The 25,148-nt window shown below is 48.2% G+C and overlaps 1 protein-coding gene across 4 annotated transcripts in view; it reads left to right on the top strand.

Annotated features, from left to right (window-relative positions):
• The window catches only part of AP3D1 (adaptor related protein complex 3 subunit delta 1), a 48,245-nt gene that overhangs the window by 3,770 nt on the left and 19,327 nt on the right, over positions 1-25,148 (top strand). For all 4 annotated transcript variants that reach the window (XM_083483628.1, XM_083483631.1, XM_083483630.1 and 1 more), the window contains exons 2-15: positions 6,434-6,529; positions 8,230-8,310; positions 9,022-9,102; positions 10,034-10,141; positions 11,604-11,733; positions 12,491-12,630; positions 13,628-13,701; positions 19,049-19,098; positions 19,206-19,255; positions 19,400-19,448; positions 20,163-20,308; positions 21,457-21,605; positions 23,114-23,344; positions 24,221-24,452. In XM_083483628.1, the coding sequence (XP_083339754.1) occupies positions 6,434-6,529; positions 8,230-8,310; positions 9,022-9,102; positions 10,034-10,141; positions 11,604-11,733; positions 12,491-12,630; positions 13,628-13,701; positions 19,049-19,098; positions 19,206-19,255; positions 19,400-19,448; positions 20,163-20,308; positions 21,457-21,605; positions 23,114-23,344; positions 24,221-24,452 (1,617 nt within the window). The remainder of the gene's footprint in view (positions 1-6,433; positions 6,530-8,229; positions 8,311-9,021; positions 9,103-10,033; positions 10,142-11,603; positions 11,734-12,490; positions 12,631-13,627; positions 13,702-19,048; positions 19,099-19,205; positions 19,256-19,399; positions 19,449-20,162; positions 20,309-21,456; positions 21,606-23,113; positions 23,345-24,220; positions 24,453-25,148) is intronic.

The following is a 25,148-nucleotide window of genomic DNA, read 5'->3' as shown; positions in this document are numbered from 1 at the left end:
AGGTGACAGTCTGTAAATATATTGCTTTTCTTTTAGCTGCCCTTGACTAGATTGGGTGGTGGGTGGGGAGCTGGTCTGCAGCCCCTTAAGAAGCATACCTTTGCTATCAACATACAATTTTGAATGCATATATTAAGTTCGTAGCCTGAGCAGTCCAGCTCGCTTGTAAATAATCATGCACTTACTGCAAATTGGTGTGTGTGGCTGGGGGAGAGATTCAGGGAAGTAACCAAGAACCTCCGCCCCTTTCACTTAGTTCTCCTTTCCTCATTCCTGAAATGAGATTGTGAGCTCCAGAGCAGCATGTGCCATTTTAACTTTGTTTACAGTGCTTGGATGCTAAATATTGGAGGAATTTTTATTACACACCTGCAGATAGAAAGAGGGTGTGTGGTTTTTTTCAGGTCATGAATGGCCAAACATTGGTATGGCCTGCACTTTTGTGTCCAGGTTTCGGGTCTTTGGTAGGCTGTATAAAGAACATAAGATGTTGGATTGGGCAAGTGGTCCAGCTAGTCCAGCACTGCGTTCAAAATTTGTCAGGTGCATTCTGCACCTGCTAATGGCCACTTGCAACCAATTGAAGCTGCCAGGATGCTGCCTGACGTCTCCATCATCTGGAGGTGCGCACCTGGGGATCCTTGGAATTTGACTGTTTTCCCACACTAGCAATGCATCCTTCAGAATTCTATCCATTATATTTTATCTACGCAATCGGAATGAAGCAGGAACCAAAAAGTCATATACACAACTTTTGAGCCATCTGGCACCAAAGTGGCAGCTAGGCATTCAATTCTGGCGACTGTAACCCTGGTCTAAGGAGCCATTTGGTACCTAGCTTATACAAATATCTGTGTTTCTAACACTGCTCATGGGGGGGGGGTTCAGAGTGAAATTGGGAAAAGCAGCACCTACAAAAGGACACGCATCGTTGCCTCTGCTTACATGTGGGGAAAGCAATCTGCTGGTGTTAAAAAATCAACAATATTGGGAGCCTGGCGAGAGGGTGAGGTGTTTGTTTGGGGAGCGCTTTTAAGGACTCCAGGGATGATATGGCACTTCTCACAGGGCTGAGCCACCCGAGTGCTTCTGCTCAGGAAATTAGTCATCCCCTCCTTTTTTTAAAAAAAAAGAAAAAGTGTTCATGTTGACTGAAGGATTGGTTCCCAGTGGCAGATAGCAGAAGGCCTGCTCTCTTGTGAGCTTTTAACTTCTGGGACACGTCACTCCTAGTCCATTGGGAAGCCTCCTGAAATGGTTTGTTGCTCCTCTCTCCCCCCATCTCCCAAATTCCTGCCAATGAAGAGCAGCCGCTGGCTCAGTTTCATAGCAGAAATGCCAGGAAGGACTTTGCTGTGCTGGCCAATGGGACAAGTGGCTTCTGGATGCAGAAGCTAGCCTCCTGGAAAGAAAATAAGCTTGACTCTGGCAGTTTGAAGCTGCAAAATGAGCTGTGTCGGGTGTGTTGGAGGCCCCCTCTAGGATTGACAAATCACAAAGTGTACCTTATGTGAAACCTCTTATACAGTGGTGCCCCGCAAGACGAATGCCTCGCAAGACGGAAAACCCGCTAGACGAAAGGGTTTTCCGTTTTTGAGCTGCTTCGCAAGACGATATTCCCTATGGGCTTGCTTTGCAAGACGAAAACGTCTTGTGAGTGTTCCGGTTTTTTTTCGCTCCCCCCCCTTTTTCTAAGCCGCTAAGCCGCTAATAGCCTTTTAGCCGCTAATCCGCTAAGCCTTTAATAGCCGCTAAACCGCTAATAGCCGCTAAACAGCTAATAGCGCTAAGCCGCTAATAGGGTTGCTTCGCAAGACGAAAAAAACGCTAGACGAAGAGACTCGCGGAACGGATTAATTTCGTCTTGCGAGGCACCACTGTGGCTGCAGGGACATAGCATTATGAAAATGGCTATACATTATTCCCCTCATTGCAGGGATGACCCTTGGGGTCCCTTCCAACTCTACAATTCTGTGATTCTAAGACATGTTCCCATGCTCAAGCTGTGTGCCCAGTGTAGTCTTCCCTTGAAGTGTATGTCTAGCTTACCTGAACCAGTGGGTTCAACTTCCAAGAAAGTAGATTCTGATTCAATGCTAGGAAGCACTTTCTGGCAGTAAGAGCTGTTTGGCAGTTGCATGCAGTCCCTTGAAAAGTGGACTCTCCTTCCTTGGAGGCTTTAAACAGAGGTTGGTTGGATGCCTGTCCGTCAGGGATTTTAAAGCTGTGATTCCTGCATTGCAGGGGGCTGGACTTGATGGCCCTTGGAGGTCCTTCCAACACTCTTATGATTCTATGTAGGATTGTGTTCCTTTGGGGTGATGGTGGTCATCACAGCACTTCATGCCTTAGGTGCATCTAGCCTTCACTGCCAACCATCTTGGGTTGTGGTCAGTATTAGAAACTCCCAGTATATAAGCTAGATGCCTAAAGGTAAAGAGACCCCTGACTGTTAGGTCCAGTCGTGGCCGACTCTGGGGTTGCGGTGCTCATCTTGCTTTACTGGCCGAGGGAGCCGGTGTACAGCTCCCGGGTCATGTGTCCATCATGACTAAGCCGCTTCTGGCGAACCAAAGCAGCGCATGGAAACGCCGTTTACCTTCCCACCGGAGCGGTACCTATTTATCTACTTGCACTGTGTGCTTTTGAACTGCTAGGTTGGCAGGAGCAGGGACCGAGCAACGGGAACCAAACAGCTCCTTAAACCAAGGTTACAGTCGCCAAAATGGAATGTCTAGTTGCCATTTGAGAGCAAGACGGATCTAAAGCCTTACTTTTCAAATGACGGACTGACTGTGAGTGATTCTCAGCTAAATATCTGGCTAGTTCAGAGGACAACCTTGATCTCGTTTAAGAGCTTTGAGAACTTGAAAGAAGGAAAGTCACTTGATCCAGGGACAGTCCAGATACCCACAATCCACTCATTGCAATTAGGACAGAAGATTAAAGAGGGCCGTCGACCGCGCCCTGTGCAAAGAGCAAGAATAGACTTCCCTGTCTCTGATTCCTGTTGAAAGTGCTGGCAGGAGCTTGGCCTGGAAGCCTCTGAAATGTTCTTGCTCCATTCTGTGGTTTACGCTCCTCCGCTAGCCGGCTTGAGATCTGCCTCCTGTCCACACCCACAGAGCTCTTTTAGCAGCCTCTCCTTGCAAAGATTTAACGCAAGCCCAACATGCTCCCAGTCACAGGGTTTTGTCCCATCGTGGGAGCCAGGCGAGGCCATTATTGAAAACGGCTGCTCGAGGCAAGCAGCACTGAGGTCAGCCGCCTTCAAGGAGTTGCTAAATGTCAAGGGAAAGGTAGAGAGTCCCCATGTTAAGCCAACACATTTCAGAATTCTGGGATAGGAGCACTGGACCTGCTGAACACATACTCTGAATATGGCGCATCTGAGACCCAGACCCCCAACAGGTTGAGGTCAGCAGGGTAAAAAATGGTCTCCTGCCTGAGTCCCTGGAGAGCTGCTGCTGGTCAGAATAGAGAATTATGAGCTAGATGAACCTGGTATAAATAAAGCTGCTTCCCAGATCTTAAGATCCACATAAACGCGCCCCCCCTCTTTTTTGCATTTCCCATTTCAATTTGGCCACCTTACACCCAGAAGGACTGAAGCAGGAGTTGACTGACCTCACGCCATTCCTGACCGTTGGCTGTGGGGCTTGTATTCAGTCAGTGTTGGGGGGGGCACTGATATAACATACTGCCTACAATCAGAGATGCCCACCCACTGATCCTCTGTAGGAAACGGCATGCTCGCTTGACAGCTTTGTAATCTCTGCATGGGGAGAGATCTTGTTTGAATCAGAGACAGAGCAGGAGTTACCTGCCCCAGCCCCAGGGAGGCTGTATGGCCAGACCAGTAAATCATACAGAAGTGCAGCAGGCAGCCTCAGGGGTTTTTTTGGGGGGGGAATACAATTCCACATGGCATAATGTGTGGGAGCAACTGGTTTCAGGATTTTACATTCAAAACAGCAGCCATGCAACAGAGTTTGCTTCCCTTTTTATATACATTATAAACGTAAGGCTGTCCATCGCGCAACCCCCCCCTTGGGAGGATTTGTAGTGCCACATCATAACTCTGGATTTGCCTGAAGAAATGCGGCTTCGGAAGGTGAAAAATGAGCTTTGTAGTTGCATGGTGCAAGAAGGGGAAGCTCTGGAAGGTGGATGGCAAGATGGTTGGTGAGCAGAGCACGCAGGGGCACAGAAGAGGGTCCGAATTAGTTATCTCACTGCCCTCTGCGTGGCAAGGCAGTCCCCCAGCTCCCATCAGCCCAAGCGGCCACCGTGGCCCTGTGGTCAGATAACATACCAAAAGCAGCAACAGATTGGCCTACTACTTTATGCAAAAAATTTTAAAAGTCTGGATAATGGAGCAGAAAACCCAGTTAAGATGCAGCTAAGGTGATAACTCTTCCATTGAGCTGTCAGGGTCCCATAAGTCAGAGCTGAATTATTCTCTCCCCCCTGCCCCCCCCCAATCGCTTGTTGGCTGTGCAATGGATCTCTGAACACATTGTTAACTTGCACTAAATATTTGATGGCCATGTCGCGGCAGGAAAAGACAGATGTCATGGAATCCATCAGGCACGTATCTAATTTCCCAGGCCCCACTGCTCACTTGTGGGGAGCAGAGTGAGAAGTACCCAGGGACAAAAATGTGCCAGGTTAAAGATTTGGTAACTGGGGAAGACAAGAGAAACCAATTATCTGGCAATGTTTATTAAAAGCCACAGTACTTTCTAGAGCAGGGATGGAGAAGTTTACTTTAGAATGCGTTTCTGACTAGCCCTCAAAACTGTGCCCAGGTCATACATTTCACGGGCTGCCGCCGCCTCCCCCCCGGGCTGGGATGTTTCATTGAAATATGATGATGCTTCTTGATTGACTGGATGAAGGATAAAGAGTGTGTGTGTTAAGAAACTGGACAAAAGCACACAGATAGAATTTACATCAGTTGCCCCGCCCACTTTAGTAGCATTGGTCATGCAAATGAGGTCGTCAAACTTGGGTCTTTTTAATCAAGGGGAAAAAGTAATTGAGGACACCAGAAGGATATGGAGCCCACATTCACATGATGTCCTGGTTGTTTCCCGCTTGGACTACTGCAATGTTCTCTGTGTGGGGCTGCCTTTGAAGGTGACCTGGAAACTACAACTAATCCAGAATACGGCAGCTAGACTGGGGACTGGGAGTGGCCGCTGGGACAATATAACACTGGTCCTGCAAGACCTGCATTGGCTCCCGGTACATTTCCAAGCACAATTCAAAGTGTTGGTGCTGACCTTTAAAACCCTAAACAGCCTGGGTCCTCCTCTGAGGGTCTTCTGGCGGTTCCCTCACTGAGAGAAGTGAGGCTACAGGGAACCAGACAGAGGGCCTTCTTGGTGATGGCACCCGCCCTATGGAATGCCCTCCCATCAGATGTCAAGGAAATAAATAACTACAGTCATACCTTGGTTGTCGAACGCCTTGGTACTCGTCTGTTTTGGCCCCTGAACGCAGCAAACCCGGAAGTGAGTGCTCTGGTTTGCGAACTTTTTTGGAAGCCAAGTGTCCAATGCGGCTTACATGGCTTTCGATTGAGTGCAAGAACCTCCTGCAGCCAATCAGAAGCCTCGCCTTGGTTGTCGAACATTTTCAGAAGTCAAACGGACTTCTGGGACAGATTCCATTCGACAACCAAGGTACAACTGTATCAGACTTTTAGAAGACATCAGAAGGCAGCCCTGTATAGGGAAGTTTTTTCAATGTTTGATGTTTTAGTAAGTTTTTATATATGTTGGAAGCCACCAGAGTAGGGCTTCCGACAGTCGGATGGGCGGGATACAAGTAATAAAATGATGATGATTGATGATGAAATCAGGACCCCACAAAACCTCCCCTTGAGGTGTGGGCTTCAGTATCGTGGCAGGAACCATGTACACAGAGGGCGATATTTTGACTCCCTTCCTAAATTATTTCCGCTTCTCTTCTGTCTCCCATTCCCTCCCCTCCCAAATCGCACGTTGCTTTATCATGCGAAGCTGGCTTTTAGCAAGCTTAATTAACGAAGTCTAAATCAGTAACTGTGCAACACCTTTGGAGAGGGAATGTTAATTGCCTATTGCAATGTGACCCACAAAGGGGAGGGGTGCCTAACATTTATATCATGTCAGCGGTGTGACCTGCCTATCCCCAGCTCCAGGTAGAGCTAGGTGTGTCCTCTTGAAGCCCTGGATAGCTGCTGCCGGTCAGTGCAGACAGTACTATGCTAGATTGACCAGTCTGGCATAAGGCAGTATCCCTGGCTTGGGGAGGCCAGCCAAAACTTTCCGTGCCTAAGAACGAAATGTGTGCTGGGTACTGAATCTTTGGGGACAATCTTTCCTGAGCAAGAGATTTCCAGTGACTTCCTTAACCCGCCTCTCCTTCCTCTCCATCCCTCCAGGCAAAGTACATCTCTCAGTGCATCGATGAGATCAAGCAGGAACTGAAGCAAGATAACATTGCCGTGAAAGCCAATGCCGTCTGCAAGCTCACCTACGTAAGTGTCTCCCTCACCTGTGGGTCGGGTTTCTGCCGTGTGGCCTGCGGGGCAGGCAAGTGAGCCTGTTCCGCGAGGAGCCTCCCAAGGCGAGGTGGCCCTCTTTGTTTCCGACTGCATCCCATAATTCTGTCTCCCCGTAGTAGAGGTGGGGAGTAAACAGCAGAAGTTCAGAATTTCCCAGTTGGATCAGGCCAGTGGCGCTTCTGGTTCTCAAAAGAAGCCAACCAGATGCTCACAAGCAGGCTCCGAACACAGCAGCACTTTCCCCTCCAGCAAGTGGTATCTGCTGCCTCCAGCTGCGGAACATACATTGTGTTCCTGTATCACTGTTACTTCCATGGAACGTGAGGTGGTGTCAAATTGCAAAGTTGACAACTCTTACAACCTTAGTATATACAGTGCCAAATTAAAAATGACATTGTACAGTGGTACCTCTGGATACGAACGGGATCCGTTCCGGAGCCCCGTTCGCATCCTGAAGTACAGTGGTGCCCCGCAAGACGAATGCCTCGCAAGACGGAAAACCCGCTAGACGAAAGGGTTTTCTGTTTTTGAGCTGCTTCGCAAGACGATTTTCCCTATGGGCTTGCTTTGCAAGACGAAAACGTCTTGCAAGTGTTCCGATTTTTTTTTGCTTTCCCCCCCCTTTTCTAAGCCGCTAAGCCGCTAATAGCCTTTTAGCCGCTAATCTGCTAAGCCTTTAATAGCCGCTAAGCCTTTAATAGCCGCTAAACCACTAATAGCACTAATCCGCTACGCCGCTAATAGGGTTGCTTCGCAAGACGAAAAAACCGCTAGACGAAGAGACTCGTGGAACGGATTAATTTTGTCTTGCGAGGCACCACTGTAAATGTAACACGCGACTGCGCGTGACGTCATTTTGAGCGCATGTGCGAGTGGCGAAACCCTCTCCGTTACTTCCGGGTCACCGCAGACCGCATCCCGAAAATATTCATCCCAAAGCTACGTCAACCTGAGGTATGACTGTATGAGGTTTGCATATACAAGCGTGTTTTCAGGCCGACCATGAAACAGATCGAAATCCGGATATCTCATTGTTGCGCTTGTCATTTTTATTTTGTCATTGTACGTATTACCGTATTTACTCAAATCTAATGCTCACCTTTTTTTGGCCAAATTGCGCTGTGAAAATTAAGGTGCGCATTAGATTCGATGGCGCGTTAGACTTGAGTAAATACGGTAATTAAGATTTCATGTATTAGAGATTGTTGAAATACTGCACGTTATTAATGAATTTGCATAAACTACATACAGAATTGTCACGTTTTTGATTTATCTCTATTCCTTGGGCGTGGCATTGAGCTTGGCAGGGGTGTCAAATTGGGCAGGTGTAAGAAACCTCAGGCCTGTGTGCGCGCAGGCTGAATATGGCCCTCCAGTCCTCTCCATCTGGCTGTCCATAGGTGGCTGGACGCAGAGGACTGGTGAGAGGAAACCCCCAAGGGAAGATTCCTGTATTGCGGGGGGTTGGACTAGATGACCCTTGGGGTCCCTTCCAACTCTACAGTTCTACGACCCTGTGATCCTGTACCATCAACTACTTTTGGCCTAGGGCAAAAGCATCTTGGGTGCCACGTCCAAAGGCAAGATGCCTTTTCTCCCGCTAATCATTATAATGTCCCGCCCTTGCTGTCCCAAGACTCACACTCTGGCCTTTGTTCCTCCTCCCCTCACAGTTGCAAATGCTGGGCTACGACATCAGCTGGGCAGCCTTCAACATCATCGAAGTCATGAGCGCCTCCAAGTACACCTTCAAAGTAAGTGGCCTGCGTGGGAACCTGGGCTGCCGGGGGGGAAAGGCGCCAGGGGGTTCCTGGCAGCTGCCGTGGGAACATATTTCCTCTAAAACGGAGGTTCCCAATCCTATTTGGCCTGCCAAATTCATTCAGAAAATGAAAAAAAATATATATATACTCGGCGCCCCTCTGGAAACCTCCTGCCTTTAAGCGAACAAAGAGAAAGATGCAGTGACAAGTTTGCGTTCTTTGATGTACAGTGGTACCTCGGGTTACAGACGCTTCGGGTTACAGACTCTGCTAACCCAGAAATAGTACCTCGGGTGAAGAACTTTGTTTCAGGATGAGAACAGAAATTGTGCGGCAGATTAAGAATGGACCTCCAGAACGAATTAAGTGCTTAACCCAAGGTATCACTGTATGTATATTTCTACCTACCCCCTATAACATAGCGAAGGAAGACGTTGTTGTAAATAAGACACCTTGAGAGCTTGAAATTATACAATTATTTATTAAAACCAAACATAGCAACGTTCGCATTACACCCAAAAAATTAAGATAATTAAGGATAACATTAAAATAAAAATTATGAATAACATTAAAAATAGTCTGTGAAGGACAGATTACAACAATTTTTAAGAATATGTTTTTTGACCATTCCTGTACACAGTGGCAATGATTCCCTTTCAGCCTTCGATACTGACTCTCTTTCTCTCTTTCCTAACCCTGCAGAGGATTGGGTACCTTGCAGCCTCGCAGTGCTTTCACGAAGGGACCGACGTCATCATGCTGACAACGAACCAGATCCGAAAGGTGAGTGTCGCCATTCCAGAAGAGCTGATGCCTGTTACTAGTGTCTCCTCCTGCGAGACCACCGGCCTGTTTTCTTCCTTATGACTTAAGAAATGTAGGTCACGCCCTTCAGTTTGATTCATTGATTAAATTTTACACCATCCTATACCCATATCTCTCAGGACAGTTCACAACACAAAGTTACAATACGAAAGCACGAAATACATAATGAAAATAATTACTAATACTAATGTGTGCAAACTTGCAGAAATCACACTCCCCAACAAAAGCACCTAACCAGCCCTCCAGCCCACAAATAACAAAAATCAAAATTAACATGTAAAAACAATTTTAAACAACAGCTTTTAAAAATCTAACAGCAGCGGTCTTTAGCTACTACAGTGGTACCTCGGTTTAAGAGCAGGCCAGTTTAAGAACTCTGCAAAACTGGAAATAGTGTCTTGGTTTGAGAACTTTACCTTAGCCTAAGAACGGAATCCGAACAGTGGGAAGGGCACCGGCGGTGGGAGGCCTCATTAGGGAAAGCGCGCCTTGCTTTAAGAACGGTTTCAGTTTAAGAATGGACTTCTAGAATGGATTAAGTTTGTAAACCAAGGTACCACTGTACTTGCATTAGAATACAGGTCTCCCCACATGGTCCTGCTAGCTAGGGATGGTGGGAGTTGCCCCAAAACATCTGGAGACCCAAGTTTCAGAAACGCTGAACCTTGGGCCCGTCACTCACTCTCAGCCTAGCCTATTGCACTGGGCTATTGTGAGGATAAAAAGGTTAGGGGAGAGCTGTGTTCTCCACTCCTTGGGGGAAAAGTGGGATATAAAGACTTCGTCTTTCTAGGTTGAACTCAACTAAGGACTCTTCTCCCTCCTCTTCCCACACCTCTCTCCCCTCCTCACCCACCGACACTCCTTTCCATCTCCCCTCCTATTCTAGGACCTGAGTAGCCCCAACCAGTATGACACCGGCGTTGCACTGACTGGTTTGTCCTGCTTTGTGACTCCTGATCTGGCCAGAGACTTGGCCAACGACATCATGACCCTGGTGAGTTGGGCGGGGGGGGGGAGTGCCTGGTCTACAATGGTTGCATTGTCCGCTCTTTCTTCTGCCAAGCCATTGGGGTTTTAAAAGCTGTTCAGAAGTCCTTGTCCCACAACTGAGCTCTGTGCTTTGCTCCTCGAGCGCGTAAGAACCATCTCGAAAGCATACGGTTTCAATCGAAATTATTCAACCCCCATTGCAAATCTAGTTTATTATCAAAATTTACAGACTCCTTGTTTGTGAAGGGCTCTCATCTCTTACCTTTTTGGACTATTCTCTTGACTTACTGATATTTCTAACGTGCAGCCAAATTTGACACTCGGCAAACCCCAGCCAGTTCAGGTATTTCATGTGTTCTAGCTCCAGCACATCAGGTGTGCTTGAGACAACACCTGTTGTATTTGTGCTGTTGTGAGGAATTCCATTCAGGGGACTGAATAATAGTGAGACAGGAGAAGCCAGTATAAGTTGCATTTTCAGCTGAATTTGGGGGAAACCATCGTGTTGAGCTATTTCAATTGCTTTTGTTTTATTTGCTCGTTGCAAACAGCTGAAAGTCTGATAATAAACCTGATTTGCAGTGGGAGTTGAATCATTTTGATTGCAACTGTAGATGGCAACAATTGGACAAATCCCCGGAGAAGATCATCAACCTCCAGTAGCCACGATGGTTATGCTCTGCCCCCAGATTCTTCTGGATAGCAGTTTCAGGAAACTGCTGGAGAGAACTGCAGTCTCATTCTTTGCTTACTAGCAGTACCTGTGAAAAGGTTGGTCGGCCACAAGCTAAACATGTGTCAAGCGTGTGATGCAGTAGCAAAAAAAGCTAACACTTTCTAGGCTGCATCAACAGAAGACTAGTGTCCATATCAAGGGTAGTAATAGAACCCCTCTGTTCTGCCTTAGTCAGACCACACTTGGAATACGGTGTCCAGTTCTGGGCACCACAGTTTAAGAAGGATGTGGACAAGCTGGAAGGTGTGCAGAGGAGGGCAGCCAGCGGTCATTCCTCCTCTGGTCACTGCCATGGATGCGCCACTTCACTTCCTGCCTCCAGGCACTGTAGCCATCTGCAAGCGATTCCCACATGGCGGGGTTAATGTTGCCAGCCTTCAGGTCATGTTTGCAGACATCTTTGTAATGCAGCGTTGGTCTGCCAATGGGCCCGGTGCCTGGAGCCAGCTCCTGATTTAATAGTATTGTGATTTTATAATACTGCCCACGCTGGCTGGCGAAAGCTCTCTTCGTTTTTAGGCAGGGGGCATTCGCATCCCTACCTGGAGATGTTGTCAGGGCTTGAACCTGGGACCTTCTGCATGCAGCTCAGCTCAATTGCTGAGCTACAGCCCTTCCCAGTGCTGCTGGTTTGCTGTGGTGCAAAAGAAGAGACCTTGATGCCCTTGTTCTGGAAAAAATGTGTGCTTATTCTCCTCTCCCTTCTTCCTCTCCCTGCCCTCCCCAACAGATGTCTCACACAAAGCCTTACATCAGGAAGAAGGCAGTGTTAATCATGTACAAAGTGTTCTTGAAATACCCGGAGTCCCTTCGCCCTGCGTTCCCCCGCCTTAAGGAGAAGTTGGAAGACCCAGATCCCGGTTAGTAAGCTGGATGAAACAGGATCCAGAAGATTGCAAAGACTGTGTGTTTTGGGGGTGGGGAGGGGAAAAGAGTGGCTCCAGGTAGCCTTTCATTGGGTTGTTTTTCTTTTTATCATGTAATGTTGTGTATTTATATTGTGCTTTTGTGCTGTAACCACCCCGAGACCTGCAGGTATAGGGTGGTATACAAATTTTAAAATAATTTTTATAAACCCTGTGGTGGCACATAAATCAAGGGGCACAGGGCTCTTCGAAGTACTCCCAGCACCCCGAACAAACTACTTTCCCCAGGATAGCTCAGTTGATCAGAGCATGGTGCTGATCACGCCAAGGTTGCAGGTTCGATCTCTGTATGGGACAGCTGCACGTTCCTGCATTGCTGGAGGTTGAACTAGATCAGAGCTTTCCAAACTTTAAATGTCGGTGACACACTTTTCAGACATGCATCAGTTTTACTAGCAACCTGGAGGTTAAGCCAACCCCTGTCCGGGAGCAGCACAGGGCGTGTTCACATGACATACCTACACACTTCAGCCAACACACTAAGGAGCCACGACACAAAGATCTGGACCAGATGATCCACAGGGTCCCTTCCAACTCTGATTCTATGACTCCTTGCGGGAAGCCATGTCTCTTTAAAGTGATACCCTGGTGCTTTAAGTTTATGGAGAAGATGTGTCTTAAATCCGTCAGCCGTTTTGCTCCACAACTCACTCGGACCCCCTCTTCCCTTTATTCCTCCCCTCTCCCCCAGGTGTCCAGTCAGCCGCCGTGAACGTCATCTGCGAGCTGGCCAGGCGCAACCCGAAAAACTACCTTTCCCTTGCTCCGCTCTTTTTTAAGCTGATGACGTCGTCCACCAACAACTGGGTCCTCATTAAAATTATCAAGCTGGCAAGTACAGGCGGCTTCCTTCGCTCGTAGTGTGAAGACACACACTCTGTCACTTAAGAGGTGAAGAGTTGATGTGAAACAGAGGGGAAAGGAGCAGACACAGCAGGCAGCCTGCTTAATTGGTTTGTGCGGGGAGGTGGTGGCGAAGTGTCTTCTGATTCTCAGGCTGCAAAGGATTCTGGGAGAGGCTGAAATGTGAGCAAGGGTGTGCAGGGAAGCTGCCGTATACTCTGTTGCGGCCCGGATTTTAGTTATTTACAGGTGACCCCAGTTGCATTACGGGTTTGGAGCACCTAGGCATCCTCTTCAGGCTCTGGAGAGGGTCTCCTCGTGAGCCGGAGGAGCAGCAGGGCTTTGTTGAGGCTTCCCATTGGGGCATCTGTTCAGCCCCTGTGAGGGCAGGACGCCTGACTACATGGGCCCCTTTGGGCCTCATCCAGCAGGACTGCTCCTATGTTCAATTTTCAAAAGGGATCAGGAAGATTAATGGAGGAGAAGGCTGTCAAAAGCAGAGGGGAAAGCGGACACAACTCTCACCAGTGTAAATTGGGCTACATTCAAGTTCACGCATTCCGACGGGGCAAAAAGAACTCAAGGAGGGTGTGGTCTGGGGAGAAGCACCCCCCCCCCGCAAAGGCTGGCAGGCTAGCTGGATTAGTCAGTTAATTGCTTCCCATCCAGCCACTCTGGGCGGCTTCCAACAAATTGAAAACATCAAGCGCAGTAAAGCATCAAACATGAAAAACTTCCCTATGCAGGGCTGCCTTCAAGTGTCTTTCAAAAGCCAGATAGCTGTTTATTTCCTTGACATCTAGCGGCAGGGTGCAACTACAAAGAAGGCCCTCTGCCTGGGTTCATGCATCTTCCACTAGAAGGCCCTCGGAGTTGGACCTGAGTGTCCGGGCTGAACAATGGGGGTGAAGACGCTCCTTCAGGCCCTGCAGGACAGCTGTTGTCATCCGGCCATTCAAACATTCTCTCTCCTTTCTTCCTGCAGTTTGGTGCTCTCACTCCTTTGGAACCCAGGCTAGGGAAGAAGCTCATTGAGCCCCTCACCAACCTCATCCACAGGTGAGTGAGTCAGTTCTTTGGTGATGCTAGTCCTTACGCTGTTTGCGCAAAGCGCCTCTCGCGCCTCAGCTGCTGATATCCAAGAATCCCAGCCCCTTGCCTTTGTGTTTCCACTCAAGCACACACTTCTGCCTCTGGGACAGGGTTGCCAGGACACTCTTCACTCCTTAGCCAGCCTCCTGTCACCATTGGGGGGGCGGGGTCTTGTAAAAAGTGCAGCACGCCCTCTCCACCTTTGCCAAGGGAGCACCCCCATCCGTTTTTTAAAAGGACACGTAGATCCCGTGCGAAGTGTTCCACTTAACCCTCCTTTCTCTCCCCAAACAGCCAGCGCGCCCTCTTCCAATTCCCCAAAGAGGGTAGAGTTCATGGCAGCCCCTCCAAAGATAAAAAACTAGTCCTCTTCCAAGAAATGCGCCCAAGTGGACAGTATGTATACTTCAAAGCAAACACAAACCCACCCCCCCAAAACTCCACCACCCCCGTGCTCTGGTCTCCTCCCTCTCTTCTTCACCCTAATTCTGCTGTAGTTGAGTAGCTGTTGGGGCCAGGGGTGGGGGTCGGGTGGGGGGCTACTGGCCGAGAAAACCCTGCGAGGTCCCAAGTTGACGCTCGAACCCTGACCGTTCTTTGATTCTGTGTTAACGGGAGCAGAGCCAGCCGACTTGGAAGACGGCGGTGGCAGGGGTTGGTCTGGAATGAGCGGCCTTCAACTTTTTCAGACCCAGGCTTGCCTTTTAACCCAGATGTGTTTTGAGACCAATTTATTATTATTATTAATGTGTTTAATTTGCTGGAAGCCACCCAGAGTGGTTGCGGCAACCCAGTCAGGTGGGCGGCATATAAATAATAATAATAATAATAGTATTTTTTATTTTCTTTCTTTCTTTCTTTCCTTCCTTCCTTCCTTCCTTCCTTCCTTCCTTCCTTCTTTCCTTCCTTCCTTCCTTCCCTCCTTCCCTCTTTCTTTCTTTCTTTCTTTCTTTCTCTCTCTATTTGGCCATGTATTTCATATGGTCAGAGTGCTGCTGCTGCAACCCACCTTAGATTAGGCCAGTAGTGAGTACCCAGTGGTTTAGAGAAGGGGCTGTGGCTCTGTCTTGTGGCCCACCCCTTTGCCCCAATTTGGCCAGTAAAGCCATTTTGCCCAAGCCACAGCCACCCACCTCGCACCGGGCACCATATGCAATGTTAAGTGTGGAGCAGAGAAAACTCTGGCTCAATTTTTTATTATTAAAAACACACCATCTTTTATTCCTATACCACCTTTTTCTCCTCCAGTGTGGTTCTCAAATCCCTTCCCATTTTATCCTCACAACAACCCTGTAAGTAGGTTAGGCTAAGACGGTGAATGCTCCCCAAGATGAGCTTGGGGGCTGAGTGGGGGATTTGAGTACCCTGGTCTCTCCCAGATCCTAGTAACCCTTTAACTGTTATGCTGTGCTAGCTTGCCAGTGAGAGAGGGACACAGGAACCTGCTATATATGAAGCCAGACCATTAGTCCCTCCATCTGCCTGCTCTGGTTGGCAGAAGCTCCCCAGAGCCGACAGTTCCCAGTCCTACTTAGAGATGCTGGAAGAGATTGAACCTGGATGACCTGCCCACAAAACAGGTGATCTAACCATTTAGCAAGCTGGAAGTAGGTTAGAGGGCCCTGCTGACAGGGAGTGTCTGCTGAGCCCTGCAGCTCCTTGCAGAAATAGCCCTTTGAAAGCTTTGTAAGTGGCTGCCAGCTCTCACCTGTGCAAGCAAAAAAGAAAAAAGGTCACCTGGCTTTATTGGGAGGTCAGGGGATTGGCAGTTGAGCAGCCCCACCCACCTGTCAAACTCTGCCCACAAGTGCTGGGATAAGGATCCAGTTTGCCACCCCTGCCCTAGAAGTTAAAACAGAGCAAGGTGCATAACCCAACAATAGAACGTGGTTTCAGATTGTAGTTTGTTGGCGGCAGAAACACCATAGTTAAGCACATGAACGCACGCCAAGCCATATTTTACTAAACTGTAGCTGCACAAACCATGGTTTAGCATTAGGTGGGAATCAAGACATGGTTTTATACCATGGACAATTTAATGGCTCAGCATTCTCTATGTTGCGTAAACCTAATCTCTGCTTCCCAGAGCTGTTCACTTGCTGCCTGCAGAACGGCGTCGGAAATGGGTGCCAGTTCTGCAACTTGGATTATATCAGGGGTTCCAGAATGTGAAAGAAGCAATTACCAGCATCTAGCACAGCTGACAAATCATTCTGCAGTCCAGCAAGCCCCCTCGATCCTTTTCAAGTGGAGCAGGGAGTTTGGGAACCACTTGCTTAGGTGGTGCTGCTGTTGTCTATTTTTTTAAAAAGGAGAAGTGCGTATCTCTAGCTAGCGCCTTTTTCACTGGGTGGACCTCAGCCTGGGGGCTGCTGTTTCAGATGTGGTCCTTGAAGAGGGGGGAGAGTTGCCACCTGGGATGTTGACGCAGCAGCAGCAGTGGAGGGGGGTGGGTTTTTTGGGTTTGTTCCGTTTTTGCTTTTGTGCTCCTCCCACTGCTCGCACCTCACGGCGACCCCATTCCTCTCTCAAGCGTGCAAAGCTGCATAAATCCCCACGTGGTCCCCACTTCTGGATTCTCCTTAGATGCGGCCAGTTTGGGTGGCGATTGGTACCAGGCCTATGGAGCTTGCCCATCTCCCCCCCCCCCCCACTCCTCTAGGGTAGATTGGCTCCTCCCCTATCAGCACTATGATCCCACCCCATTAAAATAGCCGCCTTCCAGCAGGAACCAGAAGAGGGCGCTCTGCCTCTGTTTGTGTGTCGCTCTAGGCCTTTCTCCTTAGCTCTGTGGAAAGCATGTTGTGGCTCTTCATCCCTTGCGTTCTCCCTCACCTCTCTATGGTTTGGGGCGGGTTGTCTGTGCTGTGGATCTTGCAAATCCAGCTGTCAGAACAGCTTTGCGCTTCCTGAAACAGCCAGTCCATGTGCTGACCTGGGGAAGCAACCGACCTTCAGCCAGGGTTTTTGTTCGACCTGGTTGACAAAACACGGGGCATTTTGATTTCTAAATCATGATATTTAAACCTGAACAGGCACGCAGGCTGATTGCTTGTGCGAATTTGAAAAGTGTTGGTCCCCAACAAAATAGCAACCGTTTGGCTTCCAATAATATAGATCTGCAAAGATCTGCGCTGTCTGGTGACTTGTTAGTGGGACAGATTCAAGGGGGCACATGAAACCCATCCACAACTTGGGGCTACTTCGTCAGAAGGACTGGCCTTGCCCCATCGTGTTCCCACTGCTTTGGTCTACAGAACTGACTCTTTTTTTCCAGGGCAGCACCATGTTTGTTCCACGTTCCAATCTTTTAGCAAGACAGCATCTGCTCTCTGCCTTCATTCTATCATGCTTAAAAATGTTTCATCCTGACATGTAGTCATTACGCATCTTGGCTTTTGAAACTGTTTACATTCTTCCTTTATATCTTGCTAGTTTTATCATGTCTGTGGATTTTATAGCTAGTCTTTAAGTGGTGTGCCGTATTTTTCTGTGTATAATACACCCCCTATTTTGGGGGACTCAGATTTAAGAAAATGGGGGGAGATGGTCCCATGTGTAAGACGCCCCCTAATTTTTGACATTTTAAAGGGAAAAAGCCTAGTCTTATACACGGGAAAATATGGTACGTGTTTTTCTAAATAATGAACCTGTAATATTGGAAGCTGGGGGATATGGGGTGTTAACAGGAGGGGTTGCACCTCTAGTGGGGGACACGTCATGTTCCTCCTGGGGTGCTAGGTCCACCTTTGGTCCCCACCCTGTACTCTGCTCTCACCTGTGGCTCCTGGAAGCTGTCAGAAATGCAACAGCGGGTGGAATCCCGGAAATGGCTTTGACTGGCCGGCTGAACCAGGCGAGGGGAGCCGATGGGTCTCAAGCCCTCGGTGAGTTAGGAACTTCCCCTCCGTGTGAAGATAGGCTCCAGGGAAGGGAGCGGACGAGACCAAGGGCAGGTCCAGCGGTCAAGATGTCAGTTTCACAAAGTGGCTCACAATAAAAAACAATAACTGGCTCAGGACCACAATACTGTACATTGAGTACTGCCTTTCCCTATATAAAACAACCCATTCACAAGAGCAGGGCCTTTTCTTAGTGGCTCCCCGTTTGTGGAATGCTCTCCCCAGGGAGGTTTGCTTGGTCCCTTCATTATACACCTTTAGGCGCCAGGCAAAAACTCTCCTCTTCTCTTCTTTTGGCTGATTAATAAATAGTCTACAGCCTTTTAAATGTGTTTGTGAGAAGGGGGAGGGCATGACTGTTTTGTTGTTTTGTTTTACATATTTTCATGTTTTTATCCTGTATTTTATTCTGTGACCTGCCCTGCGATCTTCCGATGAAGGGCGGTATGCCAATCAGATAAATAATAGAACAACACAAATGCAACATAAATCGTATGGAATACTTAACAGATCATCAGCAAAACAATCACTGTTAACAAAAGAACTTTTTTAAAAAGCTAAACAGCACAGCCACAACAAAAAAAGTCGTAATATATGATTCACAAAGCACTGCAGCACTCATAATCCGCAAAACAATGCTAACAGCATCAGCAAACCAGCAGCCAAAATCACACTAAGCCCTGCTGAATTTGCGCACTCCCATGACTCGCGACCTTCCACTTCATTTATCACATGTACCGTATTTTTCGCCCCATAGGGTGCACCTAGTTTTTTGGGGGGAAATAAAGAAAAAATATATATTTCCCCTCCCCACCGGCACGGGGCTGGGGCGGGGGAAGCCTGAGCTTCCCCAGCCCCCAGAACAGGCTGCTTCGGGCGAAGTCACGCCGGGCTTCCGCGGCTTGTGGAGAGCTGCCCAAAGCCCGGAGCGCACTTCTCAGCACGCCCCAGGCTTCGGGATGCAGGCAGCTCTCCGCAAGCCTTGTGAGCCCGTGGGAACTCCCACCGGGCTTGCAAGGCTTGCGGATAGCTTTCTGAAGCCTGGAGAGTGAGAGGGGCCGACCCTCTCGCTCTCCAGGCTTCAGCGAAAGCCTGCATTCGCCCCATAGGACGCACACACATTTCCCCTTCATTTTGGGAGGGGAAAAAGTGCGTCCTATAGGGCGAAAAATACGGTACTTAATGCTTGTGGCAGCAACTCCTTTCTGAAGGCTGCTAGGACTGGAGTGTGGGTGGAAAAAGCCATTGCCTTGATGGTCCTAAAGTCTCACGCTGCCTCCAAAAACAGAGGTAAAACCCGGTCAGCCGGCTAGTGGACACCCATAGCCTTTCTCCTCCATAAATGTGCAATGCTGCAGTACTTTCCTGCGAGCTTTCCAGAGTGCAATAACTCTCTCTTTCCCCCCTCTCAGCACTTCCGCCATGTCGCTGCTTTACGAATGTGTGAACACAGTGATTGCAGGTAAGGAAAAGCATTGCCAAGCACGCCATTATTGTTTACCCCTCCTGACCTGCGTGTTTTGCACCGTACTAATTTAAACTCCCTTTTCTCCCCCCTCCTTTCTCCAGTGTTGATCTCTCTCTCCTCGGGGATGCCCAACCACAGTGCCAGCATCCAGGTACAGTCCCACCTTGGCCTCCCAGCCCTCACAGCAGCAGCTGAAATTTTGCTGGAGTGCAGAGGGCTTTCCTTGATTGCAGAGGGAGGTGGAAGGTGTCATCCTCTGCCGCTTGCAAAAAACTTGTGCGTCATTTCTTTACAGCTCTGCGTTCAGAAGCTGAGGATACTGATAGAAGATTCGGACCAGAACTGTAAGTCTCGGGCCTGTGGGGTGGGAGGGAAGTCCTTGGCACCAGGGGCAAGGGAGGGGACACCCTTAAAATCCTGCTAAATACTAATATGAGTGAGCAGTTGCATTGGCTTAGTCATTTTATGATTATGATTGATTGGTTGAATTTATATACCACCCTATACCCAGAGGTCTCAGGGCAGCTCACAAAATAAAATCAAAATATAAAACCACAAAATACATAATCAGAATATAAACAACAACCCAATAACCTCCCCCCACCCCCACATTTAAAAAGGGCATAGGATGTCAATCAAATCAACCAAAGGTCTGGTAAAAAAAGGAATGTTTTTGCCTGGCACCTAAAGGTGTATAATGAAGGCACCAGGCGAACATCCCTGGGGAGAGCAGACGGTGAGCCACTGCAGAGAAGGCCCCGTTCTCATGTTGCCACCCTCCGGACCTCTCGAGGAGGGGACACACGAAGGAGGGCCTCAGAAGTTGATCTCAGGGTCCGGGTAGGTTCATAAGGAAAGAGGCGGTCCTTGAGGTATTGCAGTCCTGAGCCGTTTAAGGCTTTATAGGTCTGTTGAAATCCACTGGGCTTTCCCACTTGAGTCCGTTGATTTGGCGGAATCTGCTCTTGAGTGTAGCCCAGCTTCCGTGGCCTCCACTGCTGCCCCTGGAAATCTTATTTGGCCTTTGTGTGTGTTTGTGTCTCCTCCTCTCCACGTAGTGAAATATTTGGGGCTGCTGGCGATGTCCAAGATCCTGAAAACCCACCCCAAATCGGTCCAGTCCCACAAGGATCTCATCCTGCAGTGCTTGGATGATAAGGACGAGTCCATCCGCCTCCGGGCCTTGGATCTTCTCTACGGGATGGTATGTTCACCTGCCGCCACAACATCACGGAGGTCTTCACTTTTAGAAATATAGAGAGCATACCCGAAAACCCTTAGGAGCAATGCAGCAAGAACACCATCCTTGGAGGCAGGAGGGAGATCAAGCTGGGGAAGGTCCATGGCTCATTGGTAGGGTGCCTGCTTTGCATGCAGAAGGTCCTGGCTCAATTTCTGACCACTCCCAGGTAGCACTGGGCAAGAGCCCCTTCTGAAACCCCAGAGAGCTGCTGCCGGTCAGTGTCAACCGTACTGAGTTAGATGGGGCCAACTGTCTGACTCTGCATAGGGCAGCTTCCTGCATTCCTAAAGCAAACCGTGCTTCGTGGGGTGACAGATGTTGCATCCAGAACCCTCTCAAAAGCAATAGAAGACAGTTGTAGAGTTGAAAGGGACCTTCAGCTTCATCCAGCCCAGCCCCCTGCAGTGCCAGAATCACGGCTCAAGAACCCCTGGCAGATGGCCACCCAGCCTCTGCTTAAACGCCTCCAAGGAAGGAGCGTCCACCCCCTTTATACTGTTGAACTTCTTGATGTTTCATTAGATAATCTTTTCTTGCCATCTGAATCCATTGTCTGGGGTCCTCCCCACCAGAGCAGTAGAAGACAAGCTGGCTCCACCTTCCATTGAGATATTTGAAGGTGGCTCCACCTTCCATTGAGATATTTGAAGGTGGCTCCATCTTCCATTGAGATATTTGAAGGTGGCTCCATCTTCCATTGAGATATTTGAAGGTGGCCATCTTCCTACCTCTCACTTCTCTTCTTTAGCCAAAACATCCCCAACTCTTTCAGCTGCTCCTCAAAAGGCTTGGTTTCCAGGCCCTTCATCATCTTGGTTGCCAGTGATGTGCAGATTAGGGGAACTAGGCTATGTTCCCAGTTAATTGTTCATGTATTAAAGCCCGACTTAGGGAGGTGCGATGGTCATGCACACGACATCAACATGTTGGGACATCACAACATGATGTTCACCCCCCCCCAATCGCCCTCACAAGCTGGCACCATTGTTCCCCAACAAAAAACTTCACTCCACTGTTGGTCCGCCCTCCTCTTACCACGCTCCAGCTTGTCAATATCCTCCTTAATTTCTTGCCCCTCCCTCCCCACCAACCGGCCTCTGCAACTTCAGGTGTCCAAGAAGAACTTGATGGAGATTGTGAAGAAGCTGATGATCCACGTGGACAAAGCGGAAGGGACAACCTACAGGGACGAGCTGCTGACCAAAATCATTGACATATGTAGCCAGTCCAATTACCAATACATCACCAATTTCGAATGGTCAGTATTTCTGTTTACCTACAGGGCTTCACACGTTTCATCTAATACATGGTCCTCTGTTTCATATATTACCATTTTCTTCCCGTTGCTAAAGTTTCAAATCCTGCCGGCGATTTGATTATGATATTCTTCCATAAATTGCCCATTGTATCAACCTCTTATTTTCACTGTTAGCTTTGCCAGTTCCGCATAGTCCGTTAATTTTAAGAGCCGTTCAACTTTCTCTGGACTTTTCTTTCCAGTTCTGGTTGTATACGGTTCTGGCTGCTGTTTCTTGCATACATAAATAAGTTGATCAGCTTATTTATTTATTATATTTATATTATATTATATTTATTCATTGTATTATTTATTATTATATTATTATAATCAACTTATAAGTTGATTAACTTATTATTTGCGACCTCTGACCCAATTACCCCTAGGAGAAAAGCTTCAGGTTGGGGGGATAACCAGTTTAAATATCTTTTTAATTTCATTTCGTTTTTATTACTTTGTTTTTTAAGGAAAAACCCATAGCTCAGTGGTAGAGCAATCCACCTTGCGTGCAGCAGGTCTCGGGTCCCTTCCCCAGCAACTCCCGTTAGGTCTGAACTAGAAACCCTGGAGAGCCGCTTTCAATCACTGTAGACCAGGGCTTCCCAAACTTGGTTCTCCAGCTGTTTTTGGACTACAACTCCCATCATCCCTAGCCGAAGAACCAAGTTTGGGAAACCCTGCCTGTAGGGGTCAGATGGGATTACCATGAGGAATTATAAAATATACATCAAGCCTTCGTGTTCACGATGAAGATATTGTGTTGACTGGGTTTGATATATTGACGATAATTTCTGATTAAATCCCATAAGATTCTACATTCATGCCCTTTTGATGCCCTTTTGCCTCTACTCCCCATTTCTCTCTCCTCACATGTCACGTACTCAGCAGTACACAGCAGTGGCTTCACCAGGCAGGCATCCTGGGCCATAAAGATAGTGGGCAAGTTTCTTTGATGTATATTAATCTTAGGATGTTAATCTTAGGGCCAGGAAACAGATCTCACATTAAGGGGATAATGGTCACTGTCCTCCTGGCCATCCTTCTTATCATATGTATTGATTGCTTATTACCTCCGGGGTTGCCAGATGCTCTTCTTTGTAGTTCTGTTCTTTGTTTACCCCAGAAATATTTGAGCTTAATTAGTTTTAGTAGTTTAACTTGTCCCCACGTGGGTTTGTGGAAATGCTCAGAAGAAATCTGATTGGTTCTTACGAACACTCTGTAAAAAGTTCTTTTGTGAATAAAAACTACCTGGGCCAGGAGGCTGCAGACACGGAGAGGCACAGAGAGGCACGATTATACGCACCCTTCCCAGAGTCTTGTTGGTTCAAGCCTCTGTGTGCATTCTCATTAATCAGAGTTCAATCCTTCCTTTACTTTGCGAACGCAACACCTGCCAAAGACAGTCCGGAGCTTGAGGGACCCAATAATCTGACTCTAAGGCCCTTTCCTGTTTTCTCGTGATCCAGGTACATCAGCATCCTGGTGGAGCTGACCCGCCTGGAGGGGACCCGCCACGGCCACCTCATCGCTTCCCAGATGCTTGACGTGGCCATTCGCGTCAAGGCCATCCGCAAGTTCGCCGTCTCCCAGATGGCCATGCTGTTGGACAACGCCCACCTCCTGGCCAGCAACACCCAGCGCAACGGGATCTGCGAGGTCTTGTACGCCGCGGCCTGGATCTGCGGGGAGTTCTCCGAGTAAGTTCCCAGCGGCACGGTGGCACCTGCCACTCAGGAGCTCCCAAGCGGTAGCCTGCAGACAGCCAGAGGGCCTGCCAGATGGGAGTCAAGAGCGCGACAGGTTCCCCAGCCCTTTTCCAAGAAGCAGTGTCTGCTATGGGATGCTTGAGATGGAGGAGTGTCTCTGTTGAGAAGAGGCATTCTCTCCTCAGTGGGGAATGCCTCTTCTTAGACCAGGGATGGGGAACATCTGTCAGGGCCCTCCCAGATGTTGCTAGTCTCCAACAACCAACATGACCAGTTGCCAACATCTGTAAAGACATGGTGCCGGTATCACCTGTGTGGGGAGGCAGTTCCTGTTAGGATATTTCCGTTCCACCTTAAGAGGGAGCAGGATGTTTGCGTCACAGCCTGCGTATTTCCTGTTCACAGGATGTTTCTGTTGTGTCTATGCTTTCGTTCCCTCTCTGTGTCTGAGACACTGAAGCAGGCAGTCATGTTTTCTCTTTGTTCTGACCAACGCTGAATAAACTTGTAAATAATGCTCTCCTGCATGCATCTTTCGCTGTGTGAATTCTGCTGATAGAGCGTGCATGAGCTCTGGAATGTGGCAAGCTATTTCTGGAGCTCGTGTCGCTAATTGCTGATACTGTATCTACGGGAGATCGTGGAGTCATGATGGACTTGGTCTCCCTGGCAGTATCCCAACAGTTCCTTGCCCTTGGGGCCACCACCACAAAGGCTGTCTCACGAACCACCAGGGAGGCCTCGCAGCTGGGAGAGGGCCGAGTTCTCCCCTTGCTGCCTCTTGTGGTTTCCTCGCTTTCCCTCCTGGAAGGAGGATTTGGGACACCCTGCCTCTAAGCACCTTCTCCCCCTCCTCCTCCTCCTCAGGCACCTCGAGGAGCCTCACCAGACTCTGGAAGCCATGCTGCGGCCCAAGGTCACCACGCTGCCCGGCCACATCCAGGCTGTGTACGTCCAAAACATGGTGAAATTGTACGCCGCAATCCTGCAGCAGAAGGAGCAGGCTGGCGAGAAGGAGGTGGCGCAGGAGGCGACGCAGATGATGATAGAGCGCCTGCCGCAATTCGTGCAGAGTGCGGACCTCGAGGTCCAGGAAAGGGTAAGCAAAAATCCTCCCAAGATCCCATCTCTCTCTCTCTTTTTACATTATTATTTTCTATTAAATTATTAAAATTTCACAGACTTCAAATCGAATAATTGCATCGATTCATAAATTGTCTTCCCATCCCCAACTTCACAGTGTTTCTGTTCAAACCTTTTTCCTCAAATTAAAGTTTTCACAATAAAATAAGATCATATCTAGAACAAATGAAGTCAGAAATATTGAAAAGGAAAGAGAAAACGCAGCCCTTTTCATACCCTTTTCTATTGTGATATATCAAACTCTCATCTATTGCAGAATCCCACTAATACAATTACTGTATGTTTTTCTGCTGCTGCTGCTCCTATCTAGAATCCTGCCCGCAATTTCATTTGACTATAATAATTTTCCAAATAGTGCAAGAAAGGCCTCCATTCTTCTGTAAAAGGCTCATCATTTAGATCTCTTAATATTGCTATCAGTTTTGCCATTTCTGCATAGCTTATTAATTTTAAAAACCACTCTTCCTTTGTTGGAACCTTTTCTTCTATTCATTTCTATGCAAATAATATTCTAGATGTTGTTGTCACATACGTAAATAGTTTGCTCGTCTTCAAAATGTCTGTCCCTATTATGCCTATAAGAAAAGCTTCTGATCTTATGGGAATAATCTATTTAGATATCATCTTCATTTCACTGTATATCATTTCCCAA

The sequence above is a fragment of the Podarcis liolepis genome (assembly GCF_965112155.1).
Source record: "Podarcis liolepis genome assembly, chromosome: 18".
In the NCBI taxonomy this organism is placed as follows: Eukaryota; Metazoa; Chordata; class Lepidosauria; order Squamata; family Lacertidae; genus Podarcis; species Podarcis liolepis.
The sequence above is the reverse complement of the archived record's forward strand: the minus strand, read 5'-3'. Positions and strand labels throughout refer to the sequence as shown.